General features: G+C 39.9%; 1 protein-coding gene across 20 annotated transcripts in view; it reads right to left on the reverse strand.

The window, feature by feature from the left end:
* ENPP2 (ectonucleotide pyrophosphatase/phosphodiesterase 2) overlaps nucleotides 1-15,226 on the reverse strand; it is a 142,448-nt gene that overhangs the window by 14,030 nt on the left and 113,192 nt on the right. For 6 of the 20 annotated variants that reach the window (XM_081816452.1, XM_081816438.1, XM_081816437.1 and 3 more), the window contains 7 exons: nucleotides 14,621-14,748; nucleotides 12,247-12,334; nucleotides 11,993-12,080; nucleotides 10,700-10,884; nucleotides 9,996-10,037; nucleotides 8,089-8,140; nucleotides 576-650 (listed from right to left, as the gene is read on the reverse strand). In XM_081816452.1, the coding sequence (XP_081672578.1) occupies nucleotides 576-650; nucleotides 8,089-8,140; nucleotides 9,996-10,037; nucleotides 10,700-10,884; nucleotides 11,993-12,080; nucleotides 12,247-12,334; nucleotides 14,621-14,748 (658 nt within the window). The remainder of the gene's footprint in view (nucleotides 1-575; nucleotides 651-8,088; nucleotides 8,141-9,995; nucleotides 10,038-10,699; nucleotides 10,885-11,992; nucleotides 12,081-12,246; nucleotides 12,335-14,620; nucleotides 14,749-15,226) is intronic. The other 14 variants (XM_081816454.1, XM_081816448.1, XM_081816447.1 and 11 more) reach the window with 6 other exon arrangements.

The following is a 15,226-nucleotide window of genomic DNA, read 5'->3' on the forward strand; positions in this document are numbered from 1 at the left end:
CCTTCATTCCACACCCACAATAAATGCCTGGAGCTTGAGATGCCCGTTTTGGATAGGCTAAAGTCAGAACTTCCATAGATTCTTGGAAATTGGGGTCCTACAGACCAAAATATTTAGAGATTGAGGCTTAGGCAATTCACAATTCCCTAAGTGACAATAAAAAAAAATTTATGATTATTTTTATTAGAGAAAATCAGTTCCGGCAATCACTTATTAAATTATGTATACATGTTGCTTTAATTAAAGTATTACCATTCTATGCAAGTAACAGAGAAAATTCTTTGTAGAATATTTTTGCAAGACTTTCCCAAGTAGAACTGCTGATTTGAGGCAAAGTGACCCACACTGCTATCACAAAAGCCTGTTCTGGGTCATTTGGCTTCTTCAGCATTGCAGTAAATGGAGAAGCCTTGTTTAAGCTGCCAAATTTGGGGACCCACCCTAAGAATTAGAACATAATATGATAACCTTATATAAATGAAATATAATGAACAAATAAAAAGCCAGCAAATCATAACAGTAGTACTTGGGGGCAGTTAACCAAGTCAGACTTCCCTTTAAAACTCAAACCAAACCTTTTCTAGGTTCAAAATTTCCATTAATGTTTTCCTTGTTTTCATTTTTGTTGCCTCTGAATTTCCTGGTTTCAGCTGGAAGCAGAAGTATCAAAATTCTTTGAGAAGCTATTTTCTTTTCATCATTCAAGTTTTAATGCTTACCAAACACATTCCTCCAAATTCAAATGCAAACCTACCATCCAGTCTATTCCATTAAGAGACAATAAAACAGCAGCCCCGTTTTTCCTTGCAACATCCCTCCTAAGAGCAGCCACCAGCAGAACAGTCTTGGGCAATCGAAAGATTCCACCAAATCTGGCTTTCTCTCTAGTCCTCATTTACTTCTGCAAAGGCTGGTTTATTTCTAACACTCTGGTCATTATCATCCTTAGCAACTCTACGCTGATTCCTTTTCTTTCTACCAAGAATGGCTTCTCCAACAGTCCTCTCACCCTTCTCCCTTCCAATTCTTCATTAATGTATTCTCCCTCATCAAAAAACATTTACTGAGTATCTTTTTTGTGCCAGGCCTTGGGCTATAGTAGAGAGATACTGGGCAAAGATAATTATGAGAGAGTTCTTACTGACGTAGGAAAGATGTTAGGGTTCAGAGCCGAAGGCCAAGAAAGAATTCTTGAGACATCTTTGTTGCAAAAAGGTGGTTTTATTGAAGCACGGGGGCAGGATCTGTAGGCAGGAAGAGCTGCACTGGGGTCATGAAGAGTGGCCCCAATTATATACTTTCAAGTTGGGAGGCAGTTAGGGATAGCATAAGTCTTTAAGGAATTTGGAAGCAAGGTTTCCAGGACCTTGAGGGGGCCAGCTGTTGTTAGGAAAATGTCATTTACCTAATAAAACCTTAGTCATGAGACCCTTCAGATGTATATCAGTGGGTCATATGCTTGGGGGATGATTGCCAAAATGTGTCTTGGGGGGTAGAGATAAAGGAAGTTTCCAAAGGAATTTTTATATGTTAAAGTAGACTTACAGGATCCTGGGGATCAGGCTAAGATTGCCTTTTGCCTTTAGCAAAGTATTCACTTCCAAGCAGCTGAGTTCCTAGAGGAATGCCACTCTGCCTGTTTCAAGGACTTGTCAATGGGCTATAAGTAGTAAGAAAATTTAATTTTTCTTTTGCCTTTGTTTCCCACATCATTACCTTCAAAGCGCTCACAGTTCAATGGGAGAGGCCAACATGGCACAAATAACTCAAGTGCAATGTGGTATGCACTGTGTCAGAGGTATCTATCGAGTGCAATGGGAACACAGAGCATGATGAATGCCATGGATGGGGATGAGGTGCCATCAGTACAAGTCTTAGAGAATGGAGGAAGCTAAGCCTGCTGCCCTGGCATAATTGTTAACAGTGCTGCTTTCCCTACTCAAATGCGCATGACAAATAACATGCTCACATAGTCCAACCCCCGTGGAAGAGAAATGAAGGAGAGAGGGAGAGAGGGACAAAAGGGAAAGAGACGTCTTAAGATTCACTTTATTCTGAAAGATTTCCCCAGTTAAGCTTCTCCATCTCTATTCACTTTTCTGCTCTGGATGTATAGAAATGTGCACTTCGGGCCACCTAGGTGGCTCAGTTGGTTAATGGTCTGCCTTAGGCTCAGGTCATGATCTCAAGGTCCTGGGATTGAGCCCCACGTCGGGCTCCCTGCTCAGCAGGGAGTCTGCTTCTCCCTCTGCCCCTCTCCCCACTTGGGTGCACTCTCTCTCTCTCTCAAATAATTAAATAAACTCTTTAAAAAAATAAAAAAAGAAATGTGCACTTCATAGCTCTTCAGAAATGTGCGCTTCATCATAGCTCCCAAGCTAAGCGCAATTGCTGTTTTGGGCACATAGCTGAAGCACAAATATATCATTATGTGACTTTTTCTTAACTGTCAACTGGGCATATATGGCAAGAAGAAAAAACAACACAGTGGTTTTGACAGTTTCCTAAAATCCAACCAATTTCCCCAATTAACCCAAAGAATTTACTCAGGTCTTCCTGAAGAATAATTGTTTCATCTAAGAAAGAGGTGAAATAATCTTTGCAGTAAGAAACACAAATTTTATGGTCCAGAATCAAAATTTAGATTTTCCTTTTTCAGTTTGTCAGAGTGTCAAAGAACCACTGATTCTTGTTCACAACCTGACTGCTACTCTTTATGACATCTGGGGCAAGCCATCCATTGCATTTCTGTTTAGCAGAGTTCCTGCTTGAGCCATAAAAGTGTACTTGAATCGCAGTCTCTGGACACATAAGCTCTTCATCTTGAGACCAGCCACCTCGGATATGAGCCTGCAAACCTCTACTTTTGAAATATGTTCCTCGTGATTTCTTGATATGGGTCTAGTGTACCCCAGGTCTTCTCAGGCTGGGTTCCTGCTCCATGGGATTCCAGACAGAGTCTTCATTCCATACCCCAGTTCCCTGTTTACAGTAGTCTCTGGCATTTTGGGTGCATGCCAAGGTTCTCCTCCAGATACCACGTTTGGCAAAATACTGCGAGGCAAATCTTTTTAAGTGGTGTGGACTTCCCCAAGGCTCATTCTTTTGTCTTCCAAAATTTGGTCATCCAGTTGGTGAGTTTGTATTTCTTTTCCCTCCTCAGCTTCCTGACTCGTATTCTCACAGATTAGCTGGCTGACTTGAGAGCCACATGAAAATCTCTCTTTTTTGGTCTTTTTTTTTAAAAAACATTCACTCCCACATAACATGCCATTGGATTTTACCACATAATCTCTATCCAAGGTCTTTCCTTTTCCTTCATCCTTTCTCCTCCTTTCCCTTGCAAGTGCCTGCTATCATTTATTGCCATGTCAACCTCCTCTGAGATTTGATTCAATGCCTGTTAATGTCCTATTCTTTCTTATCTTAACCCTTAAGACACCATGCTATAATTCATCAACCAGCTAAATCTCACAATAAAATAATAATTTTATAGATAGAGATTTTCTCTGTTTTGTTCATCGTTGTATCTCTACCTCTAACAATACCAAATGCATAATATCTACTTGGTAAATACTTGTTGAATAAATGGATGATTGTATTATTTTTTTAAAACACTATTCTTTATGACTCTCAAGAACTGACTTTCTATATATAACCTGGCTAATAAAACCCTGAGAGATACACTAGCCAGATCAATATCATCTTCATTTTACTAATGAAGGAACTGGAGGTTCATGATTTGTATAAGATAATTCAGCTACAAAGCAGTACCCAGAATGTAGGCCTCTATCCTCCTGGTCCATTATTCTTCTTTAGCATTTTGGGCAGTCTCCAAGTCCATGCTAACTGCTGGGTTATCTAAGGGAGGGCATACTGGAAGGAAGATCCAACTACTCCCAGGCATGAGTTCTGCCTGAGTCATGTTTGGCGAGAAGCTATTAAGAACAGCAATGTGCCTTGAAAAAGAAAAGCAAAGCTGGAGGCATCACAATTCTAGACTTCAAGTTATAATACAATGCTATAGTAATTAAAATAGTATGGTACTGGCACAGATCAATGGAACAGAATAGAAAACCTAGAAATGAACCCACAACTATATGGTCAATTAATCTTAAACAAAGCAGGAAAGAATATCCAATGGAAAGACAGTCTCTTTAACAAATGTTGTTGGGAAAATAGGACAGCAACTTACAAAAGAATGAAACTGGACCACTTTCTGTCAACATACACACAAAAAAATTCAAAATGGATTAAAGACCTAAATGTGAGACAGGAAACCATTAAAATCCTAGAGGAGAACACAGGCAGTAACCTCTTTGACATCAGCTGTTGTAACATTTTTCTAGATATGTCTCCATAGGCAAGGGAAACAAAAGCAAAAATAAACTATTGGGACTTCATCAAAATAAAAATCTTCTGCACAGCAAAGGAAACAATCAACAAAACTAAAAGGCAACCTAAGGAATGGAAGAAGACATCTGCAAATGAGATATCTGATAAAGGGCTAGTATCCAAAATATATAAAGAACTTAAACAACTCAACACCCAAAAAACAAATAATTCCATTTAAAAATGGGAAGAAGACATGAATAGACATTTTTCCAAAGAAGACATACAGATAGACAAGAGACACATTAAAAGATGCTCAATGTCACTGATCATCAGGGAAATGCAAATCAAAACTACAATGAGATATCACCTCATACCTATCAAAATGGCTAAAATCAACGCAAGAAACAGGTGTTGGTGAGGATGTAGAGAAAAAGGAACCCTCATGCACTGTTGGTGGGAATGCAAACTGGTACAGCAACTCTGGAAAACATTAGTGAGTTTCCTCAAAAAGTTAAAAATAGAACTACCCTAAGACCCAGCAGTTGCACTACTAGGTATTTACCCAAAGAATACAAAAATGCTAATTCAAAAGATACTTGCACCCCAATGTTTATAGCAGCATTATCTACAATAGCCAAATTATGGAAAGAGCCCAAATGTCCATTGACTGATGAGTGGATAAAGAAGATATGGTATATATATATATATATATATAATGAAATGTTACTCAGCCATCAAAAAATGAAATCTTGCCATTTGCAACGACACGGATAGAGCTAGAGAGTATTATGCTAAACAAAATAAGTCAGTCAGAGAAAGATAAATGCCATATGATTTCATTCATATGTGGAATTTAAGGCACAAAACAAATGATTATAGGACAAAAAAAAGAGAGAGGCAAACCAAGAAACAGACTCCTAAGTATAGAGAACAAATGGATAGTTACCAGAGGGGAGGTCGGTGGGAAGATGGGTTGAATAGGTGATGGGGATTAAGGAGAGCACTTGTAATGAGCACCGTGTGTTGTATGGAAGTATTGAATCACTAAATTGTATACCTGAAACTAATATTACACTGTCTGCTAATTAATGGAATTTAAATAAATTTAAATAAATCTACTAATTTTTAAAGAAAGAAGAGCAATTTGTATCAAAGCATCCAGTACTTCAGAAACAACTTCTAAGCCCTGAGAAGCACTGAGATTCTCTTGATATTTTCTCTTCCTATCAGCCCTTAGAATAAGAAGCATTTACAGAGAAAAGCACAAGGGCTTTAGTGCCACATAGAACTGGAATCAAATCTCATCTTAGCTTTTGAAAGTTCTGTGATTCCGTAACTTAACTTCCCAAAGCTTCATATCTCCCTGGGGCGTTGCACTGTTTAGAGACAAAATAGGTAAAGCACCTAGCTCAGTCTTGACCCAAAGTGGTTATTTATAGTTGTAATTGCAGTGATTTTGTAAAAGGTGTATGCTCTCCTTCAATAACAGCAGGAATATTGGTAGGCAGAGGTTATTAAAGTTCAGTGTCTGTTCCACCTAATTCATCTTAGATCTTACTATAAATCATAAAGAATTATACTATTTATTGATTTCTTCCAAATCTTCCCCAGCCCACACATAAGGATACACACAGAAAGAAACACAAGTATATCTCCTTCTTTCTCTAGCATAGCTAACATCTCCAGAAATAACAAAAATTAGAAAGATCTCAGCATTGAAAAGAGCTACACAGAAGATTCCCTGTCTAGTCTAGTCCCTTTCTGCCTTATTTTTTTTTTTTAAGATTTTATTTATTCATTCGAGACACAGAGATAGAGAGAGAGAGAGAGCATGAGCAGGGGGAGAGGCAGAGGGAGAGAGAGAAGCAGGCTCCCTGCTGAGCCAGAAGCCCGATGTGGGGCTCGATCCCAAGACCCTGGGACCATGACCTGGAGCCAAAGGCAGACACTCAACCATCTGAGCCACCCAGGTGCCCCCGCTTTCTGCTTTAAGTTCACAAGAGTTATTAGTGTTTCAGTCATTTTTCTATCCAAACTAACTTCTTATTGTATGTATTTTTTTAAAAAAAGGGAAAATAAGGGGTGCCTGGGTGGCTCAGTCAGTTTAGTGTCCGACTCTTCATTTCTGCTCAGGTCATGATCTCAGGGTTCTGAGATCAAGCCCAGAGTGAGGTTCTGTGCTGGGCATGGAGACTGTTTAAGATTCTCTCTCTCCCTCTGCCCCTCCCCCAAGCTCTCTCGCACTCTCTCTTAAAGAAAAAAAAAAAAGGAAAACGAGTCAAATAAATAAAATCTACTGGTTTCCTTGTCCTTTACTTAATCAGATTGAAAAGAACACATATGATAAATAGGGCCCTATATAAGCTAATAACTCAAATAATGCTCTCAGGAGAATTCGACAGTGTGTATCTTTGCTGCCTGACTTGGAGACGCTATGTTTGAGTTCCATCTGCTTTGTAATATACTTCTCGTCATTCCTTTGCTGTTGCAAGATTTGCAAGATGCTAGCCCATCTCCTGTAGTATCCTACATTGGAGCCTTTCCCTCTCCTTCTATTTTCTTCTCATTTTCTGGAATTTCAAAACCAGAAGGAAGAGCTTGTGAGGTAGACTGCATTATTGTTCCTTCTCTTTGACTGCCCTTCTGTAAAGGGCAGTATACATATATACATATATACATATGACCATGCATTGGCATGTGTCTTGCAGGTCAGCATCCCTGTGAAAAGAACACTTCCCTACTCCCTTGGTTTCAAGTGCTCTGATTTCACCAGTCAACTGGGAATGTGATGACAAATGCCTCATAAAAGCAGAAGCATTGAGGGGCGCCTGGGTGGCTCAGTCGTTAAGCATCTGCCTTCGGCCCAGGTCATGGTCCCAGGGTCCTGGGATTGAGCCCCACATTGGGCTTCCTGCTCCACGGGAAGCCTGCTTCTCCCTCTCCCACTCCCCCTGCTTGTGTTCCTTCTCTCGCTGTCTCTCTCTCTGTCAAATTAAATAAATAAAATCTTTAAAAAAAAAAAAAAGCAGAAGCATTGAGAACCACTGCATGGTCCTGCTGTTCCTCTCTTCCCTCTGCCAGAAGGGCACACCCCAGCTAGGGGCTGTTCCTTCAGCCTGGATTCCAGAATAAAGGGTACCCACAGCCACACTTGGCCTATGGTCAGCATACCGAAATGTGAGCAAGAAATGCAGCTTTCTTGGTACGAACCAGTGAGACTCTCTTCTTCAGTCACAAGCTTGCAAAAGTTGACTAATACATGCACGTTATCACTGTACATTGTATTTTGTGTACATAAAATAGGAGAACGAGTTAGAGGGCTCAAGATAATTCTTATGTAAAGAGGGAATGCAGATTTGGTTCCTTCTACGTATCTCTCCCCACAATGTATTCATGGCCTCTCCAGGTACATAAGCTTCATCATAGGTACCAGCTGCTATTATTTATAACTGTGACTTCCAGTCCCTTCATAGAAGTCCCCATCAGCACCTTCACTTATGACCCATCAGATCACAGTGCTATGCCTGTTTTTCAGAGAGCCTAAAAGCTACTGAGAAACAAAAAAGCCGGCATCTTGTGCACCTAGAATAAACCAATACCCTTTGCCAGATGGATATGAAAATCACATCACAACCCAAATTTTAATTTTAAAAAATATTGTGCTTACACTATGAAGTAAATAAGAAGTATCTTCAATCTCTGAAAACTAAAAACAAAAACTTATCTGATTGTTTTTCCCCATCAACTCCTCACCTTCTGTAGACCCTTTTATATGAAGGCGTCTGTTGAGTTCATCCAATTTGTTCTTCATGTGTGAAAACCAGAAAAGGAAAGGAGAAAAAAAAAGCAAATCAGAAATGTCCTGTCTTTCCTGCATGCTTCTTTCTACTTAGAATCTTGCTAAATTCAAAACAGGACCCTAAAATCCATAAGTTCTGTAGAGGAATTACTATTTGATCTCAAATTGACATTCCAGGCTCCACCTCCTAGGAGATCTATGGTCACGAGCACCTTCTTTAATCTCCCTATGACTTTGTTTCCTTTCCCTAAAACTGTGAATAATCATGGAAGCAAGTTCCAAACTAGCTGGTAAGAATGGTTATTTGGGCACATATATATGTAAACTAATTAGAATGCTACCTCAATATTTCAGATTAATCCTAGGTACACTAAAGTGATTCCCAAACTAATTAACGAAATCACTTTTTCCAAGATTGGAAAGTAATGGCTCAGCAACTAGCATACGTGTACAAGAACACTGGCCATAATGTCTACCGCATCCTTGTTTGGAGGAGCTAACAACTGGAAATTACCAAATATTCTCAAATAGGAAAATGAATAAAATCATTATGGTATATTTACACAAATACTAACTATTAGCAGTAAAAAATGAATGCGCTAAAACTCATGTATTAATGTGCATAAATCTCAAACATACAATAAACAAAATAACTGCAGGATACATATAGTATAACACTATTTATTTATTTATTTTTTTAGCACACTATTTTTTTTATTATGTTATGTTAATTGCCATACATTACATCATTAGTTTTTGATGTAGTGTTCCTATTTACACACAAAAGTATAATATGCAAAACTGTACCATAGGTTATTTTAGGGAACTATATTAAAGATTAATTAATATATTATTTAAGAGATATATATGTATGGAGTAAAAATATAGAGACCTGCCTGGCAATTATATACACTATATTCAAGATACTAATTACCTTTGGGGTAGGAACAAAGTGGGATTGGAAGGGAGTGTGTACACATGGAGCTTCCACTGAATCTGTAACATTTTCTTTCCCATGATGTGTGTATTATGTTATTTATTTTATTAATCTGTACACCTTCTCAGGATGTCTGGATTTTTTTTTTTTTTTTTGAAGAGAAGGAATGTAATCTTTTGGAGAAACCCATAGACAAAATAAAGACAATCCAGAATTTGTCTAAAATGGTTTCAGATAACAAATCCAAAATATTTCTTGTTTTCCAGAAGAAAGGTAATTCAGAAAGCAAGATACAACTACAAGATTCCTCTAAAGTTATATTTGGAATCCACCTCAAAAGCCACTTCCTATTGACTTTGGCAATGCAACACCTCCAGCTGAGGTCTGAGAAATTACCTGCCTTATAGTAATTAGCTTTGTTGGTTCTTGTCAGGAGCAAAAGTAGGAAGGGGAAATAAAAGGGGTTGGGGGAAGAAGAGCAAACTGAATTCCTCCAGTGGTGAGCTTTTTGCATCCTGTGGCTCCCAGGCCCCTAGGAATCCTGGAAGGTAGCAAATAGTAGAAGGGGATAGGGCAGGCAGGAGAACTATGTTCCATTTTCCAAGGTCTAATAGAAGGTTCACACATTTACCCATAATAAAACCACACATGCAAAAATAACAGATTTTTTTTTTCTTTGTGTTGGAATCACATCAACTCAGTGTGGTAACACTGATTATCTCTTGCTATCAGAGCATTGACTGGTAACTATAAAGGTCTTAGATCAATATAAAATTCAATAAGCAAATTATTGCTTAACACTTGTAGTTTGGTGTTCAAAACCTGTCCAAACACAATGTGCTGGACGGTTTTCTATTTGCACCACCCTCCTCCCCATCCATGCTGCACCCTCCTCTCCCCTGCTCTGCACCCTGGGCAACTGACCTTGTACCAAAGAGCCAGCCTGCTCCTCCAGCTCCCTGCTGGCTTCCACCAATGCAAGGCACCAGTGAGCAATTATAGGAGAGACAACAGAGAGTATTTACTCCCCCAGGTTGCAGTGTACTAGCTGAACCCATCTACCAAATCCCATAATTCCCCCCTACACAGTTCTCTCTCCATGTTCTAGTCCCTTTACTGTTCAAGCCTAGGACTGACACCTTGTGAGCCCCCGGGTGCTATACCATCCCTCACTGCCTTGCCTCTACCCTGCCCAGCCTATGTAAACAGTCCTCTAAGTAAACATGATTCACATTATCCCTTTAAACTCTCTTTAAAAACCTTTTGTGCAGAGGCCGTCTGTTTCCTGTTGGGACCATGATAGGTAGACACGTGATCCAGGTTGAAAAAAAGAAAAAGCCTTTGGTTGGGAATTGTGACTCTCCAGAACAGCATCATGAATTCTACTTTTTTGCCCTTTGTTCTCTACCCCTATGCTGCCCAAAAGGGTAGCCGCCAGCCATATAGAGCTCTTTCAATTTAAAGTAATTAAACAAAATCTAAATTTTCATTCCAAGTGCTTAAAAACTGTATCTGCCCAGTGACCAGCCCAGAAATAGACCATTTATATCATCACAGAAAGTTCTAGTGGACAGCACTGCTCTATACCCAACAAGCTCCTCCATGATAAACATAAAGATTATTTCTACCTTTTGCTCTACCTTATCATCACAGTTACAGCCCAGGTCAAAATCAGACTGAAGGTACATAATCCCTGGATAGTTAGGTCTGGTAACTTCCTCTGGCATGGTTGGCCTGAAGGTATTAGTGCGCAGGAGGTGATTCAAACTTCCGTGGGTCCCATTATTAGGAGCTGGCTTCAAGCCCAGGAGATCTGGTGAGAAGAAAGAAAGGAAGCCAGGTGCTTTATAAATATTTTTTGATGAGATACAGTAAGAGTCAAACCATTCATGTTCTAAGGGTTTGAAAACTCTGAACACAAATCCGAATTGGATAAAGCCAAAATTAGTTATAGGCACTCCTTTCTTAGTTCCTGAGCCACGCTAGCCTGATCATGTCTTGCTACAGCTTTCTGAAATAGCCATGGTCGTTGCCCAACTATAGAGAGAGACATTCCCAAAAAGAAAGAGGGAAGGAACAGGGCCCTGCCTGGCTACTGCTTATGTCTGTGACTGCTATAGGGACAACCCGCGTCAGGGTCAATGCCTTTCTACGGCATTGAGACTTTCTATCCCACCTTTTGAAATAAGACTTATAATCAATAAATAACCTCTAGCCTGCCCTCTAATGCACTCCACAGAAGTATGGGGAGAAGAGGAGGCTTTGGCCCGGTGCCTTGAAAGGCTGCTGTGAAATGAACAGGCTGATTTCATAGCAAGTGAACAGTTGCCAAGCAGGCACACAGTGACTCGCCTAAGCTGAGAGGCAGGACAGGGGAGAGCTAGCAGCCAAGATGGGAAAAGAACCCAGGAGACCCGACTTTCAGACTCCCCCTCTAACCACCAGACTGGCACTCCCTTACTAAATAGGAAAAGTTGTCCTCATTCAGCAACTAGAAGCTCAAGGAAGAAAAATAATTAGGAGCACATAAATAGCTGGCCAGGATGCAAGCTGGCAACATTTTAACTGGGCTGCAACGTGAGAGATGGAGGTGGGAGAAAGCTCTGTGAGGAACTCTTCTTGCTTCATCGGGTCTCTGACCAGTGGTGTCAAACTGTACTGTGATGTGAGATCAGCCAGAGGCTGCCAACAGCAACACTATGAAAACTCCCCATTAGTCAACTGTTAAAGGAAGACAAAGAAGCCTTAGAAGGAGATGAGACTCTGTCCTTCGAACCAATGGGCACGTTACCACCATTTTTTTTCCCCCAGGGAGGTGAAGTGGTCCTAGAAAACAGACACCTCAGTTCTTTCTCTGACCTTGAGGAAGTTCATATGATAACTCAGATGCTTCATTGGCTTTGATTAAGTAAGTGACTTACCACACATAACATTGTAAAGTTCAATGTTTTCAAATGGAGGCACTTTAGTCTTGTACTTAAATGTTGGGCCATAACCTACAAAAACAGTCTTCCAAAAGAAAAGAAAACAAACAAAAACAATTACACATTGCTAATAACCAGTAGCAACCCTTCCCCTGTTCATGAATACCGTACAACTTCATTCACACCCTTCTTCTCCGGCCCTTCTGAGAATCACTAAAATACATTTTCAACTCACAGGTCTGTGGTCATACCTGCATGCTGTTGACCTTGTTATCAAATCCATGATCTCCCTGGAAAAAACATTTTCCTGATGGTTTCTTATATACATCCAAAGGTTTCCTATATCGAAATAATTGTAGGATCAGTCAGGATTTCTCATGAAATGCCTCATAATAAGCCAATTTGAGTGTATAAGATATCTCTAAGAAGTTGATTTTACAAGCATATTTGTCTCTATTATAATTGTATCATCCCTGCAGTGCTGAAAAGATGATGCTATTCATTTTCCCCAAGTGGCTTTATTTTGACAATTGGCCCAGGACAAATGGGGACCTCTGAACAGAAGTCAGGTACCCTCTCCTCATACCTCATGCTTGCACTGAGCAAAGCATTTGTCACAGGTCATGTTCTGTCTGCCTATGTGCTTCACTAGCTCCAAAACTGTAAGATTCACTACTCTGGGAGCATGTTTGTTTGGGATAGAGGAGTGAACAACGCCAAGCACATGATAAGCACTTTTTTAAAAGATTTATTTATTTATTTATTTGTCAGAGAGAGAATGAGAGAGAGAGAGAGAAAGAGCACACAAGCAGGGGGAGCTGCAGGCAGAGGGGGAAGCAGGCTCCCTGCTGAGCAAGGAGCCTGATGCGGGACTCGATCCCAGGACCCTGGGATCATGACTTGAGCTGAAGGCAGCCGCTTAACCAACTGAGCCACCCAGGCGTCCCCATAATAGGCACTTTTTAAAACATGGGATACTTCATCAATGAATAGAGATCTGTATTTTATAAAAATGTTTGCACACAAATTTACTTATCCGTAGAATACAACTAGAGAGAATAACTGAGTGGTAAACCAAACATACAATAGTGACATATTTCACAAAAGCCCAGACTCACCTAGACAACAACTCTATTTAGAAATAGAAAGTGAAAACATTGCTCTCTAGGCATCAAAACCACTTGACCTTCCTGCTGTGACAGGAAAATGCCTTTTGATCAAGTGTCACGCAGCACTTTTCCAAAAACACTTTCATGTTTATTAATACATATTTTCCCGTGGGTCCCATTTCTATGGATCCTTGTAAGCACTTACAGGGTCTATTGCACTGAACTAAAGTGCTTGGTGGAAAACAAATTAAACATTTGGGGTCCCACTCTTAGGAAAAGTACTTTCCTCTTGGGATAATGAGATATGTGTATATGATAACTCAACAATGCAAGAGTTGAATTAAAAAGATTTACTGATGATTAAAATACCTGGCTTTGGTCTCCACTAATTTGGTCAACTGTCATCATCTCTCACTTCTACTCAACTCCCAGTTTTCCTTCATATCAACCAGCTGCACCAAATTTGCTCTCTCTACCAAGTCACTGCGTATATAAAAGGCCCTGCAGAGGACACACTCAGCCAAGCCCATGTCATTCACATCTTTGTAACTATTCCATGAAGATGCCCCATGTCCATTCTAAATGATTTCAATAATTTCTGGTCTTCATACACCTCTTTACATAATGCTACATATTTAACTCTGTGTAGCTCCCTGACAATTACCGTAGGATATTTATGTATTTGTCACATGTCTCTCACCAGGTGTTTCATACTGATGTGAGTTTCTAGAGGACCACCATCTTCTCGTCATCTTTGCTCCCTTGGTAAACTCATTGAAGTACTTAACTAGAGTGTATATAGTAGTTCGATTATTACCACAGACCAGCTCACAAAGCTTTTCTTAAGGAGAAAGTCAGAGCAAGAGTGAGCGGAAAAGGGCTTCTGCCAGGTCTGTTTGAGAATGGATAAACTTTTAATGATTAATTCTGTGGAAGTGCTTAGAATTTCCAGACACATTCTACAGCAGATTCAAGAGCAAGAAATAGTCTCTTAAATATTGGACAGTCTTTTATAGCTCAAAAGAAGGCAAACATCTGAAATAATTAAGGCAATATAAAACGTGCCCACACTAACAGAAGTTTTAAGATTAACAACATTTTCTAAACTCCTCTACAAATATTGCTACAGGGTAAGTCTTGTCAACCCAGACCAAATCAGTCCAGTTGTGGTAAGCCAATGTCCCAGGCACACTTTTGACCCAATAAGTAATAAGAATAGAGGCTAGGGTGTAAATTTAAAAAATGAAAGGAGAGAGAAAGAGAGAGAGAGAGACCACACAGAGATGAACTGAGAGACTTCAAAAAGACACCAAGAGGCTGGGATCCAGAAAATAGAGATGTGTTGGCTCAGCAATTTGATCTAGCATAAAAAGTCTTTGCAAATGGTGGGATTTCCAACTGAGATTTCTTTTTTTTTTTTCTTTTTCTTTTTGATGGCTAAGGACCTTATAGCACTCCAGGTGCCAAAGAGGTGGTTATGAAGATCAAAAACAGTCCCTGCCTATCCCCAAGTTACCTTGCGACGTGCCATCTGCGGTCCACCAATAAATGGATGTCCTCAATTCTTCTGTTGTTGGCATAGTGCAAGCGTTTGGGAAGGTGCTGCTTCATGTAAGGCTTAAAGTGCTGATCTGGTTTTTTACACTGAAATAGAAATGGAAATTGGACTTTATATGGAGGATTTTCTAGAAAAAGTCCTAGATATTCTCTCTCTAGAAAACCAAAGGAGGTTTTAAGCCAAACAAAAGGTTGGTTAGTGAATAAATGGAATTTGTTATCCCCTATCAAATAATACAAGCTGAAAAGAACTAGGTTCAAAGGGGATTTGATAACTTGGTAGATGACATGGAAGGTTATCAGAGGGTAGCTGGGAATTTTTAAGATATATTCCTGACTTGTGAGACTATAGCTATGAGCAACTCAAACTCTAAAGCCTTTTCCAACTACTTCAAGTCAAGGGACGGGAGGTAGGGTGGGAAGGAAGGAGGATGCACACTTGGGCCTGTGTGATTACATCCTGCAGGGGGAGGGGGGGAGCGATGGAACAGGGTGATGGGCAGATCTGGTTCAGAGAGAGTAAGGATTTGTTTACTCATGAATGAGTACTTTTCAGTTCTAATGG

The sequence above is a fragment of the Leptonychotes weddellii genome, chromosome 4 (genome assembly GCF_054177405.1).
Source record: "Leptonychotes weddellii isolate Sample4059 chromosome 4, ASM5417740v2, whole genome shotgun sequence".
NCBI lineage: Eukaryota > Metazoa > Chordata > Mammalia > Carnivora > Phocidae > Leptonychotes > Leptonychotes weddellii.